The following is a 12248-nucleotide window of genomic DNA, read 5'->3' as shown; positions in this document are numbered from 1 at the left end:
AAGGATCCAAAGCCCTGAATTTGGCAGTGGCTGCAGGGCCAGGCTTTTAGTGATGACACCACCATTCAAGCCCTGCTCTGCTCTGTGCAGCCAGAGGCTCCAGCCCCACTTCTTCCACTCCACTGACTCCCTTTACTGAATGCCCACCAGTCAAACTATCCTTTGATATCAGGTATCCCATCTCCCTAAATAACTTTGCCTGCCTGTGTCCTTTGTTCTGCCATTCTGCTGTTTGTTAGCTGCTCCTGGTAATGAAGCTCCAATTTCACAGTCCTACAGATTGCTTTTCACTCATTCTGATAAAGTTATATTTGTTTTTGCTGCAATCTTAAATGCAATATTACAGCCCTTGGCCCCTGGCATATTAGTAAATCTTCTAGTTTATTTTTAACTGGAGAAAAATGTGTGTTGTTTTATATGTGATCGTGCACCTCACCATCTGCACCCCCTTTTCAAACTTCTAGATCCACCCCCAGCTCCTGGGATCCTACTCCTCTCAGGTGTTGCTAACGCTGTTTCTTTTGGGTTTTCAGGCATGGAAGAAACGCTGGTTCATTCTGCGGAGCGGTCGGATGAGCGGCGACCCGGATGTCCTGGAATACTACAAGAACGACCACTCCAAAAAGCCCCTGCGTGTGATCAACCTCAATTTCTGTGAGCAAGTGGACGCAGGGCTGACCTTCAACAAGAAGGAGCTGCAGGACAGCTACGTCTTTGACATCAAGACCAGCGACCGGACCTTCTACCTGGTTGCCGAGACAGAGGAGGACATGAACAAGTGGGTTCGTAGCATCTGCCAGATCTGTGGCTTCAACCAGTCAGAGGAGAACACAGGTACCGGGATTTGTGTTTGGAATAGGTTACCTATTCCCTTTGCATCAAACTCTGCCCTAAGAAAGTGGGCTTAACCCCTATTCCCTCCTTTTGGAGCCAGTTGCTCTGCTAGATCAGACAAAGAGTTGGGGGATTTGCAGCCTGACTTTGCTCTTTTTGAAGTCAGGCACGGGAGCTGGGATTGGTCCTTTGATCACTAAATGTGAAGCTCTCTCTGGGCCACTGCACCACTCAGGCATTCCTCAGCCTCTCCAGCCTCCCTGCCTATCTCTGCCCTCCAGACCACGACATCTGGCTTTCTCCCTAAAATGATCTCACCGCTGCTTCCTAGCTGCAGCCCACCACCCCAGCCTCACAGAGCTTGTGCCATCTCTCATTTCTTCAGCAGCAGAGAAATGGGACCAGGTGCATGGGCCTTTGGGGTGGAGTGTATGAGTGTAGAGTGCTGCTTCTGGCTCTGCCGCCAGCTACCTGCCCAACCTTTGAGAAGTCACTTGGGGTATTTCTGCACCACAACAGCGTGTGTGTGACTGCGTGTGCGTGTGTGTGTGTGCCCGTGCTCTCCCGGGTTCGTGGGGGCAGGGCTGTGTGCCAGCCAGACTGCCCTGCACCCCAGACTATGCCCTGCGTTTCTGGGATGCCCATTATAATTCCCAACAGCTGGCTGGGACCAGCCTCTGAAAGCCGGGACTGTCCCAGCTAAAACGGGACTAATAGTAATAACGAACTAACTAAATAAAATGGGACTGTCCCCGCTAATACGGTTGCCCTACCATTGAGGGCACTGTGGTACCATGGGGATCAGCATAGAGTTAACTGAGAACCCAGCCTTGATGACATCAGTGAGGTTTAGCGGGCTAAAAGTGACGGGAGAGTTCCCAGACCTATCCTTTAGGAGGACAAACAGGAGACTGCACCACTTACACAATACTGGTGTCATCCCCTTCCTATCTTGCAAGCTTCAGAGCCTTTTAAGAAATAAAAAAAAAAAAAAACAAAACTGTTGCCATCAGCTAAGTCCTGTCAGAGGCTTTCAGAATTGGCAGGAACATGTCCTCTTCTCCACGGGAGGATCTGAGGGTAATGGGTGGGATGTGCAAATAGAAGAGACAAGCTGAGTGGGGGTAGGGATGCTGTGTCCACATCACAGCATCCGTGGCTAGAGTTGGCACTCAGGGGTCAGCCATAGGCAAATAGTGTTTGGGTGGAAGAGTTCAGCTACCCACCCCTCCGTATGAGTGTGATTAGGCACAGGTGAGAGGCTGGCAGGAAGGAAGAAGTAAAAGCCAATGGTGGTTTGTATAACAGGAGAGTCAATGTGGCTTATTTCATGAGCATCAACCGTTCTCAAATGCACACCATACTATTGTGTCCTGGCAGTGTGAGCATGGGCTAAGACAATGGTGGGCTTCTCTGGCTTCCTCTGAGTGTATTTGCAGGCTGGACAGAGATATTTCTTTTAAACAGTATTGCATGGTGCCAAGCGATCCCACAAAGCCATTCCAGTTCCCACAGACAGAGGCAGCTGAAAGGGCAACATGAATGCAGGCTGGAAGAACCCAGCGGATGGGGATGCCGTGGCAGAAAGGAGAGTCTGTATGTAATCCATTCCCAATTCCATTTGTATTGATGAGATTGCCTACATTACAAGCACTTTGAGAACAGCTCTAACCCTAACCCATGGAATTTGATTCAGCAGCCTAGTGCACTGGGAAGGCAACAACTATAGTCATCATTACACATTTCTGCTCCGGGACCAGAATCAGGTTTGTAAAACCAGCAAAAGGAAAGCATATGCAAGGTTCCTCTTGGAATGGATGCAGCGAACCTGCTTTAATCTATATTCCTTTAATCTACTGCCAAGGCGTATAGATTAGAGATGGTATAATGAGTCCCTCCCAAAACCTACATCAGAAGGGAGAAATCGCCACCTTATTTTCTTTGAAATCAGTCCTGAGAACATCTCCTAGCGTGATGTCTGAGATCAGTCCCCTATGGTGCTGAGTAAATAAGTGATGAGATGAGGTAACAATAAAACAGACGTAATCCCATCCTCTCTACCCACACACACCCCTCAGCTCCCCAAAGGCCATAACAATAGAACAATTGGGCTGGAAAGACCCTCAGGAGGTCATCTAGTCCAACGTCTTCTCAAGGCAGGATCATCCCTGCCTCAGCCATCATAGTTAAATGTTTGTCTTACCAGTAATGTAGGGTAGACCTGTAAAACAGGCTCTTTGCAGCTAGCTATATTCACAGCCTGAAAGACAGCTAGCAAGTCTGAATTTCAGGCCTAAGAGTCTAGGACTTGTCCACTGTATCCACTTGTTGTGTCCTTTTTTATATAGACCAGGAGTTCTCCATGTGTCCTCTGTTACACTTCTGTACAGCACCTAGCACAGCCAGGTCCTGACTCTTGTGTGAGCTTCATAGACGCTAACATCCTTATGCTATCTATAACAGTGTCCAGTGTGTTTTGGTCGATAATGGAGCAGCTGCAGTCTGCCCAAGCTGAAGCCCTGCCAAAGGGTAGGCAGGCGGGACAACAAACACAGTATCACAATAGCATAAATCCAGGCTTCATCAATTGACGCATTAAACAGGATATCACCTTGGCAATGCTTGTACGAGTGCCATAAAGAGTCCCCGATAATGTTGCAAACATCATCTTTCAGAGAAAGGTCAAGCTAAGTAAACTGCATCCAGATCTGATGCTAATTTTATGGCTATCAGGATTCAGCGTAATAGCGAACACCTTTGGCAAGAGCTACCCAGTCAGGGCCTTTTGTTTTGATTGCATTCAGCTGGAAGAAATTGTATTCCAGCCTGAGTTTTTCTATGTAGTGAAACAAGCCTCCAGCACAGAGAAAGTAGGATCGATACTGGGATGAAGTGAAAGATAAGTCTAGATAGCAGCAGCACCACAGTAAAAGCAGCCTTGTCCCAAAAAGGAGCACAGAGGGTGTTAAATTGCAAACGTACATCCCCAAAGGACCGGGGATTAACATCAGGAATAAAAGTCACTTCTGAAACAAAATAGCTGTTGCTCAGTGCTGTAGGTAAGGAGCTTGTCTGAGGGAGCACCGGACTGCCATGAACAGTTTCCGAGTCAGTCTAGCAAAGGGCTGCATTATATGCCCTGTTAATTCAGCCAGTGCATCCAGGCATGGTAGAAAGAGCGAGAGGCTCCACTTCAGATAAAACCAATGATTTAACTAAACCTGCACCAGTGTCGCAAACTCCACCCACCTCCCAAAGCCAGACTGGACTTCATACTTACCACAATTGCCAGCTGAAGGCTAATCCACTGTAATGGCAGGTGGCAGGTCCCAGGTCTGATCCTGAGCTCTTTCTTCTCTCCCCAAGCAAAAGGCTGTATGAGCTTCTGGACAGTTCAGTGTGCATCAAGGCACGTCAATGCAGTAGGACACTGTGGATGCTGATTTGCGTCTCAGGCCTGGTGGCTTCATCCTGGTGCCCACTGAAACCCCCATGCATCTTACTGTTCATAATAGTAAGCCAGCACACAGTGAGAGGTTGAAGCAATTCTGTGATAGTAGGAATTTAAATGGAGAAATGCAGGACAGCTCTGTACTGACAGAAAACCCAAGTCCTTGAACTCTGCCAGGGCTCATGGTTTCCAAACAAGTCCTGGTCATAAGTGTGCTGAGACAGCAGCAAAGCTTGGGGAGAAGGGTTGTTAGTTAGGGGTTGGAGTCCTTGGGTCACTATTACACCTCTACCCTTATAACTCCAGACAAGTCATTGGACCTCACTCGGGGAAGGTGGTGAAAGTATTAGCAGCTGTGAGGTCATGCCTATCAATGTGCCAGGTGCTGAACATAATGAAAACCCATCTCTGCCCTTAAAAACTGACAATCTCAGTATAAATGAGAGATGGTGAATGAATGCAGCAAGCAGGAGGTACCTGTATGGGCAGCAGTACTTTCACAGCAAGAGAGCTGCAGAAGTTAACAAACTAACCCACAGCCCCCAGCAGATGGTTGCAGTTCCTCTGGTGGTGACAGTGTACCACTTTCTTGGTCTGTCCAGTGAATATTCATAAAGCAATCTGAAGACCTTGGATACAGGATGCCAGCTATCTGTGCAATAAACTCCCCATGCCCAGCAATAGAGACAGCTTAATTAGTACAAAAGCAGGCAACTTGTCACTGAATCAGTGCTGCAAAATTAGTCTGCTGATTAGTGCTGATTGGTGTGGTTGAAGTGCCACATGGATGTGGCCACACTGCTCCCAGTTTTGGTGGCAGCCCGTGGGGAGCAGCGCAGAGTACTTGAGGGCAGTGCTGCTGGGCAGGAGAAGTAGACAGGGAAGACCTGGGCTATGTGTATGTTCTTGTCATTGCTCTTCCCAGCTGCTTCTCAAGGAGAGGGGCGTAAAAGCAAAGCTGAGATCCTCAGAACCCAGGCACGAGCCCCTGCTTCTCAGCTGTCACTGCAAGAGCTGAGGTTAGCGTCTGTGTCAGGAACAAGAGGATTTCTAAGAGTAAAAACATCACCTATTGTTCCACATCAGACCCCTGTCCAACACGGGACAGTGGGCAGTGTGTTTTACCCGATAAAGCAGGTCAGCTGTGGTAGAATATGTCCTATTGCAGCTGATCCACTTAGTTTGGCAATGTCTGTCTATAGGCCCAGATCCCAGTTGTACAAGCCTTGTGTGCTGCTGGTCCAGGAGCTACAACTTGTCCAAATTACCAGGGTGTCCAACCTGTTGACCACAAAGGGCAGGCAACACCTGCCAACCAGAACACCTCCCAAACCAAAGTGGACGATGGTTGCACCTGCTTCTCATGCAGTTGCTGCTAGCTCCAGGGGCAGAAAAAGGCCTCAAGAGCATATTTTAAGTGTTCTTAAAGCACAACTGGCAGATAAAGTTATATTCATGGATATAGCTACTCCCCAGGACAGAGGGGAATAAACCACACCAGTCTATGGGGATGGGCAGATGAACAAATTACTGTGGGGTGACTGGGGTGGGGTCTCATAACATGCCACCTGCTCTGCCTTGACACCCATGTGCACATACTTAATCTGAGGTACGTATAAGTTAACACATGCTTTTTTCATTGAAAGTTTGGCTTCCACTTACCATGGGGTAAGACTTCAGCTTATTCCGTGGGACCATCTGATGCAGAGTTAAAACCCTGCCCTTTTCTACCCCATGGCATGTTGGTCATGTGCCCACAACTTAAGACAGCTTGAGACCAATATACCTGTGTCACATGAAGGTTGTATTGAAATACAGCAGTAAAATAATCGCTCTGCTGATTAACATCATTTATACCTGTCCGAAAGTGTGTCCGATTTCTTTCCCAGGTCACCTTTTACACAGCGAGTTGAAGGGCTGCTGGCAAATCGTTTAGGACTCAGTCCTGCAGTGCACTGAATCCCATCTCCAAAAGCAACACAGCACCTGTTTTACTTCCAGCATGCGCCCCATTAGCTACAATCAGGGTGTGATCTAGTCTTTGATTTTGAAATGCAGGGGTTGTAAGAAAAAGGAACCCACATCTGGATTATAGTTCAGATATTATCCTGATTAGATAATAGTTCAGATACTATTATTATCCAGCTCAGCCTGGCTGTAAGGAAAAACTTCTTCACTGTTTGTATGGCCAGACTCTGGAATAGACTCCCAGCGGGGGTGGTGCAGGCACCTACCCTGGAGATCTTCAAAAGGAGACTGGATCCACACCTTGCAGGGGTTATTTGACCCCAGCAGTCTTTCCTGCCCAGAGCAAGGGGGCTGGACCTGATCCCACAAAGTCCCTTCCAGTCTTGAACTTCTGTGAATCTGCCTGGGAACAGACTGAGCTGGGCCAGACCAGTGTACTTGCAGTGGCTGGTCTTAGATGTGCCAAAGGAAGGTGCAGGAGACCCACAGGAGGTAGATGTGGGTGATCTGCCTCCAGCAGGCTTTTTCTAAAAGCTCAGCATGAACTGAGGTAGGCCAGTTCTTTGGGTAGATTTGATATCTCCTACTAGACCAACTGAGGAGTTGGAACAAAGTTCTTTGCAAGCTTTCAGGCACAGGGCACGAACTGAAATGTTTTCCTGAGACCTGCTAAAGCATCTATAGCTGCCAACTAGGTAGAGTGGTGTTCAGTAAGCAAAGAGAGGAATCATAGAAAATGAGGGTTGGCAGGGACCTCAGGAGGTCAGATCTAGTGCAATGCCTTGCTCAAAGCAGGACCAGCCTCAGCTACATCATCCCAGCCAAGGCTTTGTCTAGTCAGCTTTTGAAAACCCCCAAGGAGTGGGGCTCACAGCTGGCCTAACACCTGGAGGAGTCCAGCTGGGCTAGCGGTGGCACCTTTCTGGGTTACTCTGCCAGACCTGCTGGAATGGCTTTCTTATAGCTCCCTCATTTGTGTTAGGCTCATTTATTATTACGCTGCTACAGGTTTCCCAGAGCCCCCTAGACATGGACAGTTGAAGAAACACAAGCTCATTATTATTGTGCTGTGTTTCTGACCATCTGCATTTCCCTTGCCACAGTGGGCAGCCAGCCAGGTTTCAGCTGTGAACTGTATTTTCTCATAAGTTTTGTTTGTTTTTGGGGAAAGGAGCCCTGCTAAACATATGTTGTGCACTGTTAACCCTTTTTTGGGTCTGAGGAAAGCTCCAGCCAAAACGCTACCAAGATAAATGATGGAGATTCAAGGAGATACAAACATTGGGGCGGGGGGAATGGTACAGTTTGAGGTCCTTTGACCATAACATACCCCATGAAATCTAACCTATTCTTTCATTCTGCATGGCCACGCATATGCACAGTACTGTCCGCTGAGAGTCAGAGCTGTCCAATGGAGAGGTACTGGCTTAGAGACTATCCCCAGCTGTGGTGTTGGTTTGCTGGTAACCTTCAGCAAGTCCCTTCACCTCTGTTTTCATCCTACCTCTTTCCTGTTTAAAGTCTAAGCTGTTTGAGACCAGGACACTCATCCTGTGCATTTGTGCTGCACCTGCAATATGGCCTCCTGCTCCCAGCACTGTAGGCACTAAAGCAATTATAATAGTAATAATACTAATGCAGAAAGACAAGGTCCCTTCTCCAAGTCAAAGGATCAGATCCCAAGAAGGGCCAAGCTGTTGACATTCTTGCTCTTGAGTTTCAGGGCGGTAACCTCTCACTCCATTTTAATCTTTGAAAATGATTAAAATCATCATGATTAAATCTCTGCAATGGGCTGGGTTTTTGTTTTAACGGGCAGATGGTACAGCCCTGCCCTATAAACCTCATGCATAGATCTAGATTTCAGTTTTGTCTCTGCCCTTTCTCCTGACCACAAGCTCGTGACACTCCTTTGGGTTTATTGTCAAGACAGTAGCAAAACTAGTCACGCAAAGCCGAGCTCACAAGGAGACAGTCAAGAAGGAGGCTTTGTTTGCTGCCCATGTGGCCTGCACAGGGCCAGCTCCTGCAGGCAATAGCAAAGACCAGGGAGAGGAGGCTGGGGATAGAGATTGGGGCCTGTGTTATGTGCTAAAGCTGAGCATCAACGCGATGGCATTTCAAAGCAAAGGTCAGCTCAATCCCCAGCACTCGCTCTACTTTTATTGTCTTGCTGAATGCAACAGACAGTAACTTTTCATGGGGACCTTGAGAGTCTTTCTCCTGGCACGGCTGGGAGCAAGAGGGAATGGGGCACAGAGCTGGTCTGGGAAAGTCGGAGTCTCCACCATCCTAGAAACACTCCCACCGTAAGGGATGGGCAAGAGATCCCTTACTTGGCCAGATTCGGCCTCTGGACGGCAGTGGCTGCAACCATTTTTCTCCCTCTCGCACAAATGCATGCAGCAGCTCCTTATCTAAATGAACTCCTGTTCACTATCCAGCAGGCTGAGGCCCCATCCTGCAGCCCTTTGGGATCAATGGCAAAGCTCCCTCTGCCCTGTGAAAGCCAAACTGAGCCACTGAGGGAGGTCTCGGAGCTGGTGCTCCCACTCAAGGGGTAGCGCATTTTCATCGAGGGGGCAGATAAAACTCATCTCCTGGTTCCCAGCCACATCTCCTGGTCGCTCCAAGTCTTAACATCCTGGAGATATAACCTAAAAATGTCAGAAGCTGTTTCTCCAGTAAAGGAAAGGGAAGATTTCAGCCTTTCTGCCTGTTGAGCTGGTAGCTTTGATAGCTTTCTGCACTGATGTTCCCAATAGAGGCAACTGCCTCTCTCCTCTGCTGTAGCATCTCTGTGGTCTGCAAGGGGAAGGCTTTTCTGCATAGGACATTTTTTCCAGGCCTTGAATAAATCAGTGCTGTTTAAAACTGAATACCATGTTCTCTTGATAGCTGCCCCCTGGTAGTGTGTCTTATTGCTGTACGCTGTTGGATCAGCTTTCTGTATGCCTGTATTGCTCTGTTTCAGCCACATGCAAAGTGTAGAGGGTCCTGTCTGTCTCTTTGCTATATTTCTCTGAGATCAAGTCCACAGCACAGGGCTGGGAATCAGGACATTTGGGCCCATTTGCCTTTCCTTTGTAATCAGACAAAGTCACTTTACCTCCCTGGTATTGTTCATTCTTGCCACCCTGTGCTATCTTATCTCACATTGCATCTCAGGTGTTACAACAGTGAGCAATTTGCTTAAAGTTTTGACTCCTGGAGTCACGCAATTATACAAGACTAAATTTTTATTATAAAAATACATCTCTCTAGCTTTCATGGTAGCAGAAAGCTAATGAGAGAGCAAATAAAAAGGATTCAAAGTGGCTTTTGTTTTTTTTTTTTAAAAGCACATCATTTTTAAGCCAACCACATGGGTTTTGGGAGCCCGTCTCGTGGTTTTCAATGGTTCAGGTTGCTAGTGTATAACATGGTACATGATCATAGCAAGCAGAAATGAAGCACGAACCACAAGGAAGAAGACCTGAGTTAGCGCAGTGACAAATACCACAGTTTTGGTCAAGAATAGTTGCGTTTGCCCAGTGCTTTGCACAGGAGGGTCCTACCTGCTGTGGTAATCACTGAGATTCACATAAAGATCATCTGCAGCTGAGCTTTCTACCCTAGCTTGCCACTCTGACAACTGTCTTTCAGTCCCTCCTTTGGCTGTGACCTTTCACCACATTAAACACATCTTCTTGCCCCCCACAGGTTTTCCCTGCTCCAGCAGCTGGCCTTCACTGCACGAAACTCCTTTGTTTGCTGGCCTGCTTCTTTCCTAAGCATCTCTCCATGTCCTCCCCTGCTGCCCCTTCCACCTGCTTCGGTTCCCACTCAGATGGCATAAACCCTTACCTTGCCCTCCACCTGCTCCATCTTCAGAGCTCTCCCCTGCCAACACGTATTCAGGAACCTACTGCCTGATAATAGCCTTGTGTCAATTATAACTAGGCCCTGGGGCTGGGTGTTCCCTAGCTAAATAGCCCGTGTTAAGATATCCTTAAGTAAAAATAAGTAAGCAACAAATGTAAATGAGGACAAAGATGGAAGACAGGCAAGATAAAGTGGTTCAAAGAAAGCTCCAGCCATGTCTCCATCGTTCCCAGCCAGCGAGAAAGGAAGGCAATGCCTGCTCCAGACAAGCTGCCTCCTGATCAGGAAGCAGTGTAGGCACTTCCATATGGCACTTCAGAGGGGTTAATTAGCACTGCTGAGCAATTAGCCCACTCCCATGCTAATCAGCCCACCTGCAGCACCTGTCTCAGTGTTTCCCAAACTCGGACACACTTTTTTTTCCCCAGATTAAAATCAGCAGCAGATTTAACTCATTGGTCCATGGGCCCAATCCCTGTGCATGCTGCTGGCCCAGCTGGGGCTTGATCCCTGGAGGGGTCCTGATCCAGCCTATGCTTTGCAGCTCACTTCTGCTTCCCCAGCATGACCTCTGGTATAGGAGGCAGCAGTGCAGTGTGTCTGAGAGGGCTGCTGGTGGGCTTATCACATACACAATGGCAGGAACAGCAGAAGAGTGAGCGGAAAGACAGAGCAGAGGCTGCTGTTAGCAGAGCAGGAGAAAGGGAGCAGAGGGAGGCACAAGATTCAGGCAGGAGGTGAGAGAAAACTCCTGGATGATTTTAGGTATCCAGGTTGCACCTGAAAGCTTGCAGTTAAAGAATTTTTTTTGCAAAAATCTAGTTGGTCTAATAAAAGATACCACCTCTACCATGAGTCCTGATTCCTGGATGATTTTCTAATCCAGGAGAGTTTTGAAGTGAACCCTGAACTGGGGGAGGGGGAGGCTGTGCTGCCCCCAGCATGCAGCCTTCTGCCAGGGCCTGCAGTTAAGTACCCTGAGAAATGCCAAATTCACACCTATAGGGAGGAAGGAAGGTAGTTCCCAAGGGGTGCTGGGAAGCGGAGTTGTGGAGAGGCTCTGGGAGCCAACGCAGCCCCTGGGGAGCCTGTATGCTGTGCAGCAGCCTCTTACACTGCCAGGGTACAAATTCTCATGCTAAGGAAATAGTCCTGGCTGCAGCAGAGGCCAAGGACTTCCTTGTTATTGTGCCTGGCACACATCTGTATCCTTTAGTGCTGATGATACAGTGCCCTGACTGAAGTGAAACCTTTGTGCAATACCTAGGTGGTGGGCAGAGCAGAGTAGAAGATAAGGGGTCATGCCTGGGTTTCCCCTTCTCCTCCCTCTACCCCCTACCATGTTCAGCTCGTTCCTCCTGTGCACAAACAAGTTGGGGATGTGGCCCCTGCTGCCTCCATTACACACCTGTTTGCAGATGCAGTGAAGAGCTGTGCATTTATTGCTATTGCGGTGCTCTACTGGTGTTACAACATTTGGCCCTCCTGATCAAGGTCCTTTCTGCAGACCAGCTGTTCCCATGATGGAGGAATACAGGCAACAGAGTTCCCACTTGGATGCTGTGAGTTAGGAGCCTTAAATTTGCCATTCACCACCTCAAAAAACACGGTGCAGCTTTCTGAGACACCGGGCACCTGGCTCTGTGGCATTTATAAGAGAAGTTAACTTCAGCACAAGGTGCGGGTGCTGAACACCTGCTTTTCTTTAGGTGCCTGTGCTGGGCTGAATTCTCCCCTTTTATATCTGACACACACATGTGCCCACACATATACATGCACATACGCGCAATGTGCTAGCCAGGTAGAAAGCATTCCCCTTTCCCCTCCCTCCTTCCTGTCTCACTTCTTTGCCAGTCTATATTTCCTTTCCCTGATTAAAATGAGCCTTGTTCTTCTGCATAGCCCGCATTTCAGAGCTGTATTGAGCGAAGGAGCACCCCTGAATTCAGAGAGGCATTTCGCAGCCCCGTCTCTGCCCTGCCCTGAGCTTTCCCCACGATGGGGCCTCTCCAGATTCATCCTGGTAGCACGAGCCCTCTGACTGTGTTTCTGAATTGGGCATGATCCAGAGACTATTGAAGTCAACAGAAGTCTTCCTGTTGGCTTTGGGTTGGGCTCCTCGCTAAACATT

The 12248-nt window shown here is 48.3% G+C and overlaps 1 protein-coding gene across 1 annotated transcript in view; it reads left to right on the top strand.

Moving 5' to 3' along the window:
- Positions 1-539: 539 nt before the first annotated feature.
- GAB2 (GRB2 associated binding protein 2) overlaps positions 540-12248 on the top strand; it is a 77269-nt gene continuing 65560 nt past the window's right edge. The window contains exon 1 of the mRNA XM_019524442.1: positions 540-834. Coding sequence (XP_019379987.1) covers positions 573-834 — 262 coding nt within the window. The 5' untranslated portion in view covers positions 540-572. The remainder of the gene's footprint in view (positions 835-12248) is intronic.

The sequence above is a fragment of the Gavialis gangeticus genome, unplaced genomic scaffold, assembly GCF_001723915.1.
Source record: "Gavialis gangeticus isolate Ggan-Ray unplaced genomic scaffold, GavGan_comp1, whole genome shotgun sequence".
Taxonomy (NCBI): Eukaryota; Metazoa; Chordata; order Crocodylia; family Gavialidae; genus Gavialis; species Gavialis gangeticus.
The sequence above is the reverse complement of the archived record's forward strand: the minus strand, read 5'-3'. Positions and strand labels throughout refer to the sequence as shown.